Raw genomic sequence first — 16,616 nt, forward strand, 5'->3', positions numbered from 1 at the left:
CTCATCAAATGTATCACATTTCAAACAAATGTGTGATCATTCTCCCTCGAGGTCCCCTCTCCAACTACTTAATCTCTGTGGATGACACAGTTGCTCATACAGACTTCAAGGCATCCTTTACTTTTATTATTATTATTATTATTATTTCTTTCCACTCTAATGTCTGTCAATGCTCTCAACACAGTTTTAGCTTGGTAATATTTCTTATTATACTTGTCTTTAGTGTCGGCCCTTAAGTGCCAATATCATGGTCTTCTTCTCCCTTTATTTTTTCATCTTTCCTCCTGCCTCCTTTTCCCTCTTTCATTCCTTGTCCCTACATCTACTGAGGACACACACTCTGTACCAGCCTTGTATGGGGCTGTAGAACAAAGAGCAATAGAAGCCAGGCCTTGCCCTAGAGAAGAGGAAGGTATGGAAGCAGTGACAGGTAAGTATATAAATGACTGTGCAGCACGGATCAGGCTTGACAGCCCAATAGGTTAAGCAAAATGTCATGTGAATAAGGTGTGATGAATTGGACCTGGGGTCCGCAGTAAAGGGCTGAGTTTACACTGAAAGATTGTGGACCAGAGGGATGAGTGGGGAGAGATGGAGAATACTGAAGGGGAAGAAAGATAGGAGCAAAACACTGGAGGCTTAACCTGATTTGCAAAGATTGTGGTGTGGCTGGAGCACAGAACGTGTTGGGAAGTATACAAGGAGATGAGATTAAATCAGTACAATTAGGGCTCACCTTAGAGGAGTATGAATGAGGCAAGGTATTGGTGAGTCACTGAAGGGTTTTAATGGAACATACTAGTCAGTGTTGTTATCTACCTACCTATCTGCCTACTGACTTTTAATTCAAGTATACTTCACATGCAGTGTTATATTAGTTTCAGGGGTACAACATCATGATTCGGCAGTTCTATACATTGCTCCGTGCCCATCACAATCAGTATACCCCTACCCCCTTCACCTATTTCACCCATCCCCCACACCTTCCTAGCCAGTGTTTTTAGAAGATACCTCTGCCAGCAGTGTGATGGAATGAATTAAGGGGGTAAGACGGGGATGGTGAGGAAGGCGGGTATACGGCTAAAATGATCTGAGTAACAGAGATGAGGACTCGAAGAAGATTAGTGGCAGTGAGCATGGAAAGGAATCTATATAAAATAAACTGCGTGGTCAGAATAGAGAAGACTTGGTAGCTAACTGGATGGGGGAGTGAGCTGTGGGATTCTCAAGGGCCCCCAGAAAGACACCTCTAAGAAGTCATTAACTTGTAAAATATCACAGACTGTAGGATCGGTAAACACAAGTTAAATAACTGAATGGAAAACAAATCCTGTACGAACAAAAGTTTTAAAATAGTAGCAGTATAATGTAGAGTTACCTGAAGAGAATGTCCAGCAGGGCTGAGGCTGAATCTAAAAGTTTCATTGAACGAAGGCTCTCTATCATGTCGGCATACTCTCGTTTTTTTCTTGATCACCTTTTTCTGGGTAGAGATGTTCATCACATATATTTTTACATATAAATCTGAAAATAAGAATTCAGCTTGTGAAGTGTCCATGACTCATACAATTTTCTATTGAAAGAATTACAATTGTACATTGGGAGCTCTCCTATATTTTACACAAAGCCAGCAGATTGTGCTTGATTTGTTTCAGACAACATAAAGTGATTAAAAGATACACCAATTTTCTTAGCAATTCATTTTTCCTGTTGCATGGTAAATACATTACTTTAAGTTTATGTGTTGAGAAATTCAGCCAAAAAAGTAGTAAAATATCAACTTGTTCTGTAGAAGAGAAATTCTTTTTTTTTATTTTTAAGATTTTCTTTATTTATTTGCGAGACAGAAGGAATGAGCGGTGGGGAAGCACAGAAGGAGAGGGAGAGCGAGAGAGAGAGAGAGAGAAAGCAGACCCGCTACTGAGCAGGGAGACCGACAGAGGGCTCGATCCCAGGACCTGGACCTCCTGAGCTGAAGGTTTAACCAACTGAGCCATCCAGGTGCCCCAGAAATTAACTATTATTTTCCATTTTTCAGATATGTCTGGTGTACAGCCCCAATTTTACTCTACATTTTCCAGATTATTTAGGAAATATTCCTACAGACTTCCTAGATATATGACACAGCTCATTATCATGAAATTAGATACCTGGTAAGTGATCGGGAGATTTAAATTTATAGGTGATATTTCTGCACTGGAGAATCTCAACTATTAGTTGTTCACCATCTGTCTTCATTTCCTTCTTCAATGCAATCTTGATTTCTCCCATTACCTGAGTTTTGACTGAAAGAATTTAATAAAAGTGTTAAGGAATATGAAATAGCTATTAAATGTTTAATTCAATAATTCATTCATACATTCATTTATTGTTTATCAAGTGCTGAACACCTTACTGTATCCTGTGGATACACAAATGAATAAAATACAGTGAGCCCATAAGAGGTGTAAGATCTCTTGGGGAGACTGATGAATTACACACTTTCAGCAAAGTGTCTTAATATAATGACAGGCTAGTAAACAGGGAGGTATGGAAGAAATTTGGGTCAATGGAGCACTGGGTGTGGTGAAAAAATAATGAATACTGTTTTTCTGAAAATAAATAAATTGGAAAAAAAATAAAAAAATAATAATAATATTTAACTGTATATTATTAGGTGAAAAGAGGAGACTACAAGAAGACAGATATCCATAAAAATAATATAATTTTAATATAATCTATAGAAAATCAGTCATGTGAAATACAGGAGTTATTTGCTAACAATTTTTCATTACCAGGCTTGCACAGGAACATTTGCTATCACAACTAAATGTCATTATATGTTCTTTCTACTTCCTTTCTTTTCCTTTATAAAAGAAATAGCCAACGACAATATAGTAATGAAATTGCGCAAGGGAAAATACCATGCGTGACTAAGATGAATCCAATGTATTTCTTTCAAGAGTTTATCTTGGCTCTTTGTATCACTGAAGAAGATATTCATGCCCGGTCATGTTCTTTAATGATTCCCCCCTTCCTCTGTCAATTCATATATGCACCCACTTCCTCAGTCGCCAACAGGTATTTTATTTCCTATCCTATCCAGATAAGCACTCTGTTAGGAAAAATGATTGTAACGGTGAGCCAAGACACACATGCTTATCAGTTTTACAGCGTGTCCACCTAGCTGTGGGAAGAAAGACTTAACAATCGTTTTCAGCAATAAATGTAAAATTAGAAAAAGCAGAAAGGTAATGAAATACAAGAGGATGGTTCCAAGAGAGCCTGCAGAAGTACTGCTTGAGCTGAAACCAGAAAGATGAGGAAGAGTTAACTAGTTGAAATAGATTGGGAACATGCTGCAGAGAGGGAACGTGTGCTCACAGGAGGGAACATTATGGGACTGAGGAACTAAGTGTATGTTCATGTGTTTATAACATATTATTAATTGGTACCATTGGTACCATGTTAAGAATTTGGTTCCTATATTAGGACAGGAGGAACCTATTGAAGGTTTTTAAGTTTGGATATAGATCACTTGTTCTCAGACATCTTGGTTTCAGACTTCTTTTACACTCTTAAAAAAGTGCAGGGTCCTCAAAGAACAATTGTGTGCATTATAGCTATCAACATTAGAAATTTAATATTTCTTTTTTTAAAAAAAATTTATTTATTTATTTATTTGACAGTTGTATTCTGACAGTATTAAGAATAAAACTAAAAATAGGTGGATGCAGAGGGAGAGAAAGGGGAAAGTACAGTGAGATTTTTATATAGGTAATAGGTACATAACAAAGGATGCAACTTAAAATTGGCAAACCAGATAGTAAATGGTGAAGTAAGAACAAGAATTATAAGTGGTATATATAAATAAATATATAAGTAAAAAGGAAATAATTCAAACAAAGATACACATCTTAATTATGGAATTCTTTTTCAAATTGAAGACACCAAATTGAAAAAGAAATATAATAAATACACACAATAATTACAAAACAAAACACAGAGTTGCTATCAAACGTATCGATCATATCCATAAACATGATTAGGTTTGGCTAGCCTATTTTAAAAAAGACTTTCAGACTGGCTCATAAAGCAACTTAACTCTATGATAAAATTTAGCTTTGGTTCAAATAGTGAAAAATACATCAACCAAAAGCATACCAGGTATATGGAAATGATAAGAGAGTAAGGGTTGAACTTTTATTATCAGACAATTTAATTTAGGGCACAATTCAGTAAATAAGACAAAAAGGGGAATTTGATCAAGCTAAGGATAAATAATTCCTAATGAAGATACAACAATTATGAGATGTATGTACCACTTAAATAAGACTGAAACTACAACATGACGTATGAAAGTTGTAAGGAGATGAGTGAGAATAATAGTAAAAGACTTCTATACAACACTTACAATACAAGACAGGCCACGTAGACCAAAAGAAGCAAAGACATAGAATATTGAGACATTATAGTCAGTAAAGCATATCTCATGTACATTTATTAAATACCACACCCTGATAATAGAGAATATATATTTTTTCTCAATTATATGTGGAACATTCCCAAAATTGATCACATACTGAGTTACAAAGGAGATATCAGTAAGTTCTATAAAAGGAAGGTGTTATAAACATTGATCACATACAAAAAGCCTTCAATTGAATAATTCTTGGGTGAATGGCAAAAATACAATGAGAAAGGACAAGAGTTCTGAAAAATAATGATAATGAAAATAACTCCGTGTCAGAGTCTATGAGGGTTAAAGTAATGTTGAGAGGAAAATGTCAACTTTAAGATTGGCAACCCTGGCTCATCACTTAGAAGATCTGAGAGTTTTGGTAGAATCAGGAAAAACGTCCTAGGCTCCCCGTTTCCTGGAGCTCTAAGGTGAAGTAAGTGAAAAACCCAAAGCAGTGACTATCTTCTCCTGGGAATAAGACATATCTTGGCTTGGTGTTGTGAATGCCAGCATTAAAAACCACATTTAATCAAATGCAAAAGGTAGGGCAAAATCTCATCAACCAGGCCAGCAAATTTGTAGGTGAATCAGCACTCTGCCTTTCCTCCAAAGCCATACAGAAGTGGAAAGAACACCATCTCTCAAACCCACACCTAGGATGGAGGGGAAAAAGAGGATTCTAACTATACAGGTAAGGAAGGAGCCACAGAAAATTCACTCCCACTATTCAATAGAAGTTGTGTACAGAACTGAAGACATTAATGAGTGTGCAGGAATAAAAACAGCAGGACGGATCTTTTTTTCTGGGAGAAATTCACTTTTATAGGTCATATTCCTCTTTTACAGCCCTTAAAACCCCACACGCTAAACATGTGGTATTTGTTGCTGTTTTCCACCGTCTCCTATGGGACAAAAGGTAGAATTAAGCTTGCTAATTACAGTGCTCAAATCATCACTTTGCCTGCTTCTTTCTTGGAAGGTTAAATTCACGCTCTTCACAGTATGGTAGTTGTGAAGTTCTTGGTAATTTTCTCCTGTTGGAAGACTGTTCCAGCTTGCTCTTTAATGTTTCTATTAAAGGAAGAAATGGACATGTCCGCTGAGATCACGTTAACTGTGAGTCATCGCTGTCCATCACGTCTGCCCTTTCACACGTTCAAAATGCCTTTGTCATCTGGAGCGCCAGCGGGATGGCGTCAGAAACCTCCCGTGCCCTGTCGCCACAAGGGGGCAGCAGCTCCAGATCAATAATCAATCTTACTCTGGAGAAGACATTTGTCCTACAACAGGATGCATAACCACGATTTGAGACTAGAAAGAAGGGGGAAAATAGAAGAGGAAGGGATGAAGGGATGTTGGGAGCATAGTTCAAAAACGAGATGACAAAAAATAGGGTTACAGAGCTGAAATACAAATATTTGTATTTGTATTTGTATTTTAAGACTTTCAGTGAATTAGGAACATCATGGAAAAAAGTTGAATAAGATAGAAATCAATACTATTCACAGAGAGTGCAGAAAGACTGAGGATACTATACAAAAGAAAACAGAGAAAAGAAGGTAGAAATCAGTGATAGATCCGTGGAACTGAGAAATATGAGGCAATATAATTGATGGCTCAGAAAAAGGAAATTCAAGAGACTAGAAAATCACATTTACTTAAAATATAAAGGTATTTATCTGAAGTAACAGAAGAGTAAACCTATGGATCAAAAGAGTATCCTGTATTCCTGGAAATATTGATTAAGTGATACACTGATATATCCCCATTTAAGCTACTTCAAAAATATAGAAAACATTTTTAAAGGGACCAGGGGAAGAAGTCCCCTGAATGAATACAGTGATAGACAAGAAAAAGTAGCTTTTCAACAATATTTAAAAGCCTGTGGCAGAGGAAATAGAGGTTATACTAATAAGAGAAAGAAAGGAAGGAAGGAAGAGAAAGAGGTTAGATGGAGGGAGAAGGGAAGGAGGAAGGAGAGAAGAGAGAAAGAAAATAACTTAAAGATGAAATCAAAGAGGAATGTGGAAGAAAGTGGAAGTGTGCTGATTTCCTTTAAGCAGAGAGTTAATGAAATTTAAAATTGAAATATGGTACTGAAAATCATAATTGCTCAATTTCCTAATATTTTCAATTCTGCTTCTAGACTTTGGGAGATCTTTTATAAATGAATAGGGTAAAATATTTATTGAAATTAAACTATTTCATTGTTTTCACCATGACCTATCTCCTTCATTAAATTAAGAAAAAAAGAGTATAATCATTTTTTGACAAAGACCATGAATAATTGAATTCTATTAAAATTGTTTGTGTCCTTCTATCTCTTTAGCTGAAGTTCTCCAACAAAATATAACTGTCAGATTGACTTATTTTTATCTTGCACAGCTTTCTTCTTTCACACTCTCTGTGCTTTATTCTCCATTAAGATATGCAGTGCTCTTCTCACTTTTTTCCTCAGAAAAAAAAGTGTGTGTGTACACACACACACACAACACACACACACACACACAGATTATCTTGAAAAACGTGTAAGTCATTTATACACATGCTCTATCTATACCTCCATCTGATTTATATTTTTAGAGAAGAGCGTTTTAAGAAAACATGACCATTAACAGAAAACAATAATTCTTTCACAACAAGAAATTAGGTCACTATAACCCCCATTTTATAGGTATGAACACAGTGGCTTAGGTGTTTTAAGTAATTCGCCGAATGGCTAAGGGTTTCAGGCAGGACTTTAATCTACATCTTCTGATTTTAAGTCCAGTGCTCTATGCTCTTAAGAAAATGTTTTATTTTCTTACACAGTTTTTATACTTAACTGTTGTGAGCACTGAGAAATGTGTAGAATTGTTGAATCATTGCAGTGTACACCCAAAACTAACATAACATTATGTTAACTATACTTCTAAATAAATATATAAATAAACAAACACATGTATGAATAAAAAAATGTTTTGGTTTTTGGAGAACAGAAATGCTCCACATCCAACATGGGGCTTGAACTCAGGATTCTGAGATCAAGAGTTACATGCTCTACCAACTGAACCAGCCAGCCACCCCTTACTCTGGTTATTAAAACCATAGCTAGGGGGCGCCTGGGTGGCTCAGTGGGTTAAAGCCTCTGCCTTCCGCTCAGGTCATGAAGCCAGGGTCTGGGGATCAAGCCCCTCAACAGGCTCTCTGCTCAGCCGGGAGCCTGCTTCTCCCTCTCTCTCTGCCTGCCTCTCTGCCTACTTGTGATCTCTCTCTCTCTGTAAATAAATAAATAAAATCTTTTTTTTAAATAAATAAAATCTTTAAAAAAAATAAAACCATAGCTAGAAGTTATTGTCCATGTGTATACATCACATCAATTACATGGGTTGTTTACATTAAACAAGAAAATGGCAACAACTAATTCCTGAAATATTCATAATTGTATGAGATCCTATGGAAACCATTTGAACATACAGAATTATTTTAAAAAGTGACTATGGATTGACAAAATCTTTTTTTTTAACATTATCATACCTGAACTACTAAAGGGCACAATAGTATAAATCGAGGTTTACTCTTTCTCAGAATTCTAAGAAATCAATTGCAACCTGAGCAGCTTTTGTCAATGCAAGACCATTTTAGGCAAAAAGTTTCTTTAGAGGCATTTTTTAATTAACTGAAAGTGAATAAAATGTAAAAAAGAAAAGAAGGGAAAAGGGAACTTTGTAAAAGAAAAGTTTGTGTAAGGGAAAAAAAAGCATAGAATGAATAAAATTCTCATCGACACTTCAGTTTCCTTGCAAATTTCCATTAATAAACACTATGTACCAATGCCTCAGGTCACGGGTACTGGCTAGTGAAGTCTGAATTGGTGTTAGGTAGGATACATATTAAGCCCTGAGAGTCTGTCACCTCGGAATTTGTTACTTAGCTCCTATCACCCCATTCCGAATCTAAGCAAAGTCCAAAGTGGAATTAATGTAGAATTCAAAACCAGGAAATCTGGATGGCATGCTGGTCATTAAATAACTCTCTCTTGTACTTCCTCATATTGCAAGGTGATGGCATTTAATAAGATCATTTATGAACTATTTATAATATCCTGGGTGGCTCAGTGGGTTAAGCCGCTGCCTTCGGCTCGGGTCATGATCTCAGGGTCCTGGGATTGAGTCCCACATCGGGCTCTCTGCTCAGCAGGGAGCCTGCTTCCCTCTCTCTCTGCCTGCCTCTCCGTCTACTTGTGATTTCTCTCTGTCAAATAAATAAATAAAATCTTTAAAAATATATATATAATATCTCAGCTTTATAGGATAATAAATTTGTGAACATTTTCTGATAATATCTAAATATGATTTAGTCCTAGCCCTTTACTAAACATCTTTTATTCTAAATAATATTTTCTGTTTACATTACAGAAAGTCTTGTTAATGTCCTAACATCTGTTAACAGCCAAAATGGTCATGTATTTTCCCTCATGTATAATTGTACTTTCCTTCTTTCCAATTGTTTCTATTCTCAGTTTCAAATCTAAACAATGAATTTTTTTAAATGCCAGATTAATAAATGCATTGTTTTATATATATATATATAATCCCAATATCTATCTATATCTATATATGTGTTAGCACAGGGCCTGAAATGCTAGATACTCAATGAGCATTTATTCTTCTTCTGTCACAACAATGATACAATGAATGATCAGTTCTAGAAGAAACAGACAGTTTACACTTCACAAGCAAATCTATAGCCTTTGGTCAATTGCTCAATTTACTGAGAGTAAAGTAACAAGACAGAACATCTCAAGATATTCATATGAGTCAATACTTTTAAAATAGAAACTTCTAAAAAAGAGAGTCCTTTTTTTCACTTTGTTGAGCTTGTTAGAGAGAGGAAGCAAGCTCACTATAATCTGTTCTATTCACCAACCACCCTTTCTCTGTCATTTCCAACCAGGTATATTAACCCCACCTTACAGTCCATAATAATTTTACCTTCCATATTGAAATTATATCTCTCTCTTCCAAAAATTTGAGGCGGTACTTGATAATTTGTGACTTCGTACTCAATAATTATCTGTAACTGGCACTTCTCTTTTCTTTACCCCACGTCTTGAAGTAGCAGGGAAAGCTACTAGATCTTTCGCTACCTCTGGTAACCTTATTTGCACTGAATGTTCTTTCCTGGCAAATCGTTGTTTCTCAAGCCATTGATAGGTTTTAAACTGAATTCTCAGAAACATGTCTTCTGAGCAAAGGGTCTTACCTCTTACCTCATTATATGTAAGATTAAATAGAAGGGGTGAAAAACCACAGGTTTTGAAGATTTATCCTGGTAATTTAATGTTTGAAAAAGGGAAGCAAAAATGAGACTAATTTATCTAATTTTATAGTGTATTAAACTCAGTTCCTATTACCTTCACTGTAAGATCTCATGAAGTTGACTCAACTCATCATATTGCTCAGACAATGAAAATGACACCATGTAGCCGGCTCCGTTGGTTGCCTGACAATTTTCCACCTCTGTCTCACAGATGACTATAAACGCTTAGATCTAGAACTTTTTACTCACACATACTATACTAAGGAATTAGAGAATTTCTGAGACAGGATTTGTAAAACACATTGTGATCAGATGTAAATATGTAAATTTTTTTACAGTAAAATTCAGTGGACTTGGTTTTCAAGAAAAGGTGGTTCTTCAAACCAAACATTATCTCCAGAAATACCATTTTCTACTCACAGTTTAAGTATACACTAATCCGTAATCAAGAGAACAATATTATAACACTCTGAATGATGAATACCAATTATATAATGCAAACTTTGTCATAATATCTCATTTTTCCTCAAGCATGTGAAATAGAAATATTTTTAACTTCACTTTCAAGAAAGAAGACTGTAAATTTTAGGTAGACTAATTTGCCAAAAATCACATAGCTAGATTAGATGTTTCCAGCAAGACATTGCCAAAATGGTCATAATCCATTAAGTGATAGTGATTGTGTGCCAAAATTTTGTGCATGCTTGTGAGCATACATGGGGAGGGGGGAAGGGACCTGGGGATTGAGGGGACTCAAGATATATGGGGAAGTTATCTTGGAAAGACAAGGAACAGTCAAGAAAGGGAATAAATGCTTATAATTTCCTATCCAAAGCCTTAATTTATGAACTAAACTTCTTTTTTATATTAAAAAAATTTTTTTATAAACATATAATGCATTTTTATCCCCAGGGGTACAGGTCTGTGAATTGCCAGGTTTACACACTTCACAGCACTCTCCATAGCAGATACCCTCCCCAGTGTCCATAACCCCACCCCCCTCTCCTGACCCCCCTCCTGCCAGCAACCCTCAATTTGTTTTGTGAGATTAAGAGTCACTTATGGTTTGTCTCCCTCCCGATCCCATCTTGTTTCATTTATTCTTCTCCTATCCCCCTAACCCCCCATGTTGCATCTCCACTTCCTCATATCAGGGAGATCATATGGTAGTTGTCTTTCTCTGATTGACTTATTTCACTAAGCATGATATTCTCTAGTTCCATCCACGTCGTCGCAAATGGCAGGATTTCATTTCTTTTGATGGCTGCATAATATTCCATTGTGTATATATACCACATCTTCTTTATCCGTTCATCTGTTGATGGACATCTAGGTTCTTTCCATAGTTTGGCTGTTATAGACATTGCTGCTATAAACATTCGGGTGTACGTGCCCCTTCGGACCACTACGTTTGTATCTTTAGGGTAAATACCCAGTAGTGCAATTGCTGGGTCATAGGGTAGTTCTATTTTCAACTTTTTGAAGAGCCTCCATGCTTATGAACTAAATTTATTATTATATGTAGGGAGTTAAAATTAATTTGAATGGCAGCAACAACATATTTGATTTGTTGAATAACTCTTGTGTTACTTTATGTAACATTCTATAGTCTTTAATTGCAAGGACTGTGCCTTATTTACATCGTCTTATTAGCCCACAGAAAAGGCCTCTAGTCCCTATTAGATGCTCAATGAATGAATTTATAAAATATCTTGCATCTTTACAGCAAACCTACAAGGTAAATATTTCCACACACATCTGAAGAAAGAGATTTCTTAGGTCTGACTCAATCTTCCCTCTAAAGTAGGCTGAGGCCACCAAATTGAGATATTTTCAGATTTTTTTCTCCTATAGTTTCACCCAAAATAAATGCTTTTATGTCAGTGTATGAATTTCATTCTCTGTTTACATATATATCCAAGCCTCTATTATTCAAAGCTATGCGGTGATATCCTAATACATTTTCATGTCTCAGGGCTTAGTGGGGACTGAGGGAGGAGGCATTTTGTTATGTTTTCATTATTTTTTTTTTTTTCCATGGGAGACGAGTTCTGTAAGCTTTCATTAAGGCCTTTATTTGAAATAACCCAGATTCAAGGAGATATTTTATACAATAAGGCAAGCTTTCTGGCCTAATATGATTTAAGAGTTCTATGAAAGTAGGACAAGCCTGCACATTCTCTCTGTGTTCTGTTACATAAAGAAATTCTTTCTTTCTGAGACAAAGCCAGAAAGAACATAATTTTAGGAGGAAAAAATAGATTTTTTTTCTGATTGATCTTCAATGTTTTTGGCATTTTTTTTGTCCTTTTGGTACATGTTTCTTAGTATTCATTTCACTGTGACTGAAAATAACCAGAGCTCTTTTTAAAAATGTTTAATTGAAATCTTCCTATTATCTTGTATGAGACCAAAAAAAAAAAAAAAAAAGAAAGAAAGAAATAAAGAAATTTTGCTATTAGAAAAGAAAACCTGAAACTTAAATGGACATCACATTTAAAATGTTTGCAGTTTTAAAATTTCTCTCCAAAGTCTCATGAAAACAAATCCCAGGAGGAGTGAAATAGGAGAGCTGGTCAATGGAGTAAGTAAGGTTGGTGAAGTTCTTTTTCAGAGGAGAGTCAAGTTCAAGAACACCAGCCTGACTTCCTGAGTCCACAAGACCTTGGCTAGACTCTCATCTACCTTGTAGATCAAAAAGATGAAATTGCCTTGACCTTTGATCTAAAAGTAGGCATATTAAACCCCAGGAACAGTGGTGGACCTATGTATATTCTCCCAATACAGAGAAACATTAGCATCAAAGAGTAATGAATTTAGAAAATAAAACTAGATAATTGAATAATGGTAGGGAAGCCAGGAGCTCCTGTGAGGAAAAACAGTTTGTCTGTGTAAGAGTGTGAAACTACCAATTAACCACAGAATAACTTCCGACTTCTCACAGGAGTGGAAGGTGACCAGGAGGCCAAGTAACCTCTGAATAAACCTGTGACTAGCACCCGAAGTGTTAAAGGAGGGTCAATTGATTACGGCAATCAAATGTTTATGTTGGCCCACCAAGTTATTTATGTCATCTCTCTCTTCTGTTCTTCAGTCAGTCCTAACACCCTTAACATGGAGTCATTTGATTCTCCTTTTGGTTTTCACTGGCTCTTCAGTTTTTCACTTTTTTTTTTCCTACTAGTGGAACATATAGGAAGATCCTATAAAAGTCTTCCTTGATCCTATTTTTTTCCCAGCTATCACTTTATCTCCTTTGTGGTTAACTGTGACACAAGCGAAAAGAACAAACTAGAATTCCCCCTCAACTATTTATTCTCAACCCACTTTTGCTAGATTTTCTTTTTATGTCTCTCCTCTCTTCATTAGTTTTACCCTGCTTTGCCCGGTGAAGAACCCTTGAACTCTATCACCTGGATTTCCTAATCCTACGCTTCCTCTGAGGTTTTAGCAGTGAGGAGTCAGCAGGCAGTGTGAGGGTAGGATAGAAGCTGAGTTGTTGATTGCTTTTGACCCATCCTCATTTGCTGGCTTGATTTGCGGAGACTGGTGCCTTGCTACAAAGGCTAGAGCTCCTGCCCAGAATCTCTTGTATCATGGCGGTCATTCTTGCTGGGTTCTGGTGACAGACTCCCTCCTCACACCTCATTCAGCTCAGGGGTAGGAGTGGCTCTTTCCTGTGGCCAGTCCTTCACTCTTTCACCGTGCCTTGGTGGGGTCCCTTAACCTCCCCCACTGTGCACACAGTCTTTTCATTAAACTCTTTTAATGAAAGAGTTAAGTACATCACACATTTGAATGTGTCAACTGCTTCCTTCTAGGGCCTCATGGCACGTCAGTTACTGCAGATTAAGTTAGACCATAATCCAGGGTTTTGTTGGGTTTTTGTTTTTAAGGAGAAATTGTCTATCCATGGAATAGACCCATTGATTTGTTCACATATATTCCTGGGCTTCTATGTGTTGTATTCTCTGCCGCTGTTCCCTTCATCTCGCACAAATACCAAACTCTTTCTATCCTCATGTCCGAATACCTAGCTGGGTAACTTCACACTTGCGTCAGTCAGGATAGATTAGGTTCTGTTAAGTAAAAAACAGAAACTGAAAGTTTGTTGAATCTGAAAGTTACAACATCCTAGGCTGATGGGACAGTCACCAGTCTCCCTCTCTGCTGACTGTCATTCCTGGAAGAGAAGAGAAGTCCTCAAGTCTCATACCAGCAATTTAACGCTCAGTCTGGGAATGGCGTACATCACATCCAACTGCCACTCATGGACTAGAACAAGTCAAAGAACTCCTTGTGCCACAAGGGAGCCAAACGGTCTGGGAGTCAGAGAAATGGAGGTAATCAGTGAGTAACTCTAATGACTGCCAAAGCCTTTTTTTCCCCCTCTTATTCAAAGTTGACATGGATATTGGAGGTTCTCTGTTATTTTACACCAATGTTAAAATAAGTATACCGAGTTCCTCAAAAATACTCAGCTGGTAACTTAACTGAAACTCTATTAGATTTCTATTTTGTTGTTTAACTAAGAAACATGGAATGACTCTATGTTTAGCCAGGATTTTTTTTACTCCCTTTAATAGAGTCTTCAAGTTGCTTTTATTTTTCGCAGATATCTTAGTTATTTTCTAGTTAACTCCAAGATAAGAAATTACGGTATTATGAATGATGTTGTTGTATATTTATGTTTACTTACTGGTGATCTACAATAATTATCAGTTCTAACATTTATCTGTTGGTTCTGTCAGATTTTCTACATACATATGCATTCAAATTGAAATCAAGTAATTTTTTTCCCCTTTCAATTGTTGTACCTCTTATTTTATTTTCTTCCATTACGCAGGAGTCAAGACCAATACTATGTCAAATTTAGTAATGGTGCTGGACATCCTTGAGTCTGATCTTCAAAATCATGCACCACCTGGGTGGCTCAGTCAGTTAAGTGTCTGAAGTTTGATTTCGGCTCAGGTCATGATCTTAGGGTCATGAAATTAAGCCCTGTGCTCAGCAGGGAGTCTGCTTGAGTTCTCTCTCTCCCTCTGCCCCTCACCCCTTCTGGTGTGTGCTCACTCTCTCTCTCTCTCAAATAAAAAAGCCCCCAAATTACTCCTATTAGTAAATTGATTTAAAAGAATACATATATATAATCTTCACAAAATTCAGGTTGCGCCCTACCTTTCCTAATTTGCTAGGAATTATCAAAAATAGGTGTATATAGTAACTCAAGTGATCTTTCTTCATCTATACTTTTATTATAACATTAATGAATATATAAAAATTATCTATCATTTTGTCATGAATATAGTTTTCCAATTTTACATTATTATAAACAAAGCTGAAATGAACATTTATATGAAACCCTTTACACATGGATAAAAGAGTTTGGTTAGGATATAGTACAATATTTAAGATATGTTGGAGTCATAGGTTTCAACAGTATACAAATTTAGTTGTTATTGTCAAATTGGCCTCTACTTTTTTTTTTTTTTAAATTTTGTTTATGTATTTTATAGAGAGACACAGCGAGAGAGGGAACAGAAGCATGGGGAGCGGGAGAGGGAGAAGCAGGCTTCCTGCAGAGCAGGGAGCCCTACACGGGGCTCAATACCAGGACTCCAGGATCATGACCTGAGCTGAAGGTAGAGGCTTAATCCACTGAGCCATCCAGGCATCCCTCTAAAATGTTTACACTAAATTTTATGTACTACTCTTTTATTAGCAGTATATATTTCATTTTGTCACATTTCTGCAAATTCTGGGTTTTCTCAATGGGTTTTAGAAAAACAATAAATGTGTGTGTACACACATGCATACTGGATTCTGATCTCCTTGCTTTATATGCACAGCAAATACCTGCTGTCCTATTGTTTTGTTGTGTTTATTGTGACATTTTCTTGAATCAAAGTTTATTTTAATTATAATATAGTCAAGTTCATTAGCTTCTTACACTATCGTTTTGTTTTTGTGTTTTTACAGTTCTTTTGTATTTTGCCATTAATTAGGAAGATAGTCACTATTTACATCTGAAAGTTTGAAAGTATTACTTTTCATTTTAGACACTTAAACCATCCCGAGTTACCTATTTTTTACCTATTTATTGCTTTTTATAGTATAGGTAGGAGTCATCTTTTTTCATGCTGGCAGCCAATTTTCTCTGAATTATTTATATGCAGTACAATTTTTATGTAAATAAGTTTTCATATACACAAGGACATTTTCTGGGCTATCTGTTTGGTTTTATTGGTCTACTAGATTATACTTCTATATTACCATATTTTATGTACTATAACTTTGTGAGTAATCTTCCTACTTTAGCATTTTTATTCAAAATCTTTTTGGCGCTTACCTTTTTTATATGGATTTTAGGATCAGCTCTCAAAATTCCATAATAAGCTTTTGCTATTTAATTGAACTTTCCTGGTATTCACATATTAACTTGGGAACAAATGCAATATTTATGGTATTAATTTTTACATCATGCTCTCTTTTCATTTGTCTTCTTTTATGAACTTTAACAGTATTTTGCATTTTTCTCATAAAGTGCTGAGTATTTTGTTAGATACTAGTTATTTCCTGGAATCTTAGACTTTGTGCTGCTACTAGGAAAAGGCTCTCTCTTTTTATCCTGTTTCTGAAGTGGTCGTTACAAGTGACATAGGAAGGCTATTGTTTTCTTCCTCGATTTTTCTATCAATTTTGTCCGACTCTGTCACCATTTTGCCAACTTTATTTTGAGGAATAATGGCAAATTTTCTATGAGATTTTACTTTAATTATATTTTCTCTATATATAGCATGTAGCTAGAGATGTTTAATCTACTTGAATTAAATTCATCTTTTATGAGGTAATTTAAATACAGCAACAAGAATTA

The 16,616-nt window shown here is 35.9% G+C and overlaps 1 protein-coding gene across 4 annotated transcripts in view; it reads right to left on the reverse strand.

Annotated features, from left to right (window-relative positions):
• Positions 1–16,616, reverse strand: part of PCLO (piccolo presynaptic cytomatrix protein) — a 530,926-nt gene that overhangs the window by 5,506 nt on the left and 508,804 nt on the right. For all 4 annotated transcript variants that reach the window (XM_044245920.1, XM_044245919.1, XM_044245917.1 and 1 more), the window contains exons 23-24: positions 2,151–2,285; positions 1,379–1,524 (exon numbers count right to left, since the gene is read on the reverse strand). In XM_044245920.1, the coding sequence (XP_044101855.1) occupies positions 1,379–1,524; positions 2,151–2,285 (281 nt within the window). The remainder of the gene's footprint in view (positions 1–1,378; positions 1,525–2,150; positions 2,286–16,616) is intronic.

This window comes from Neovison vison, chromosome 4, assembly GCF_020171115.1.
Source record: "Neovison vison isolate M4711 chromosome 4, ASM_NN_V1, whole genome shotgun sequence".
Classification (NCBI taxonomy): Eukaryota; Metazoa; Chordata; class Mammalia; order Carnivora; family Mustelidae; genus Neogale; species Neogale vison.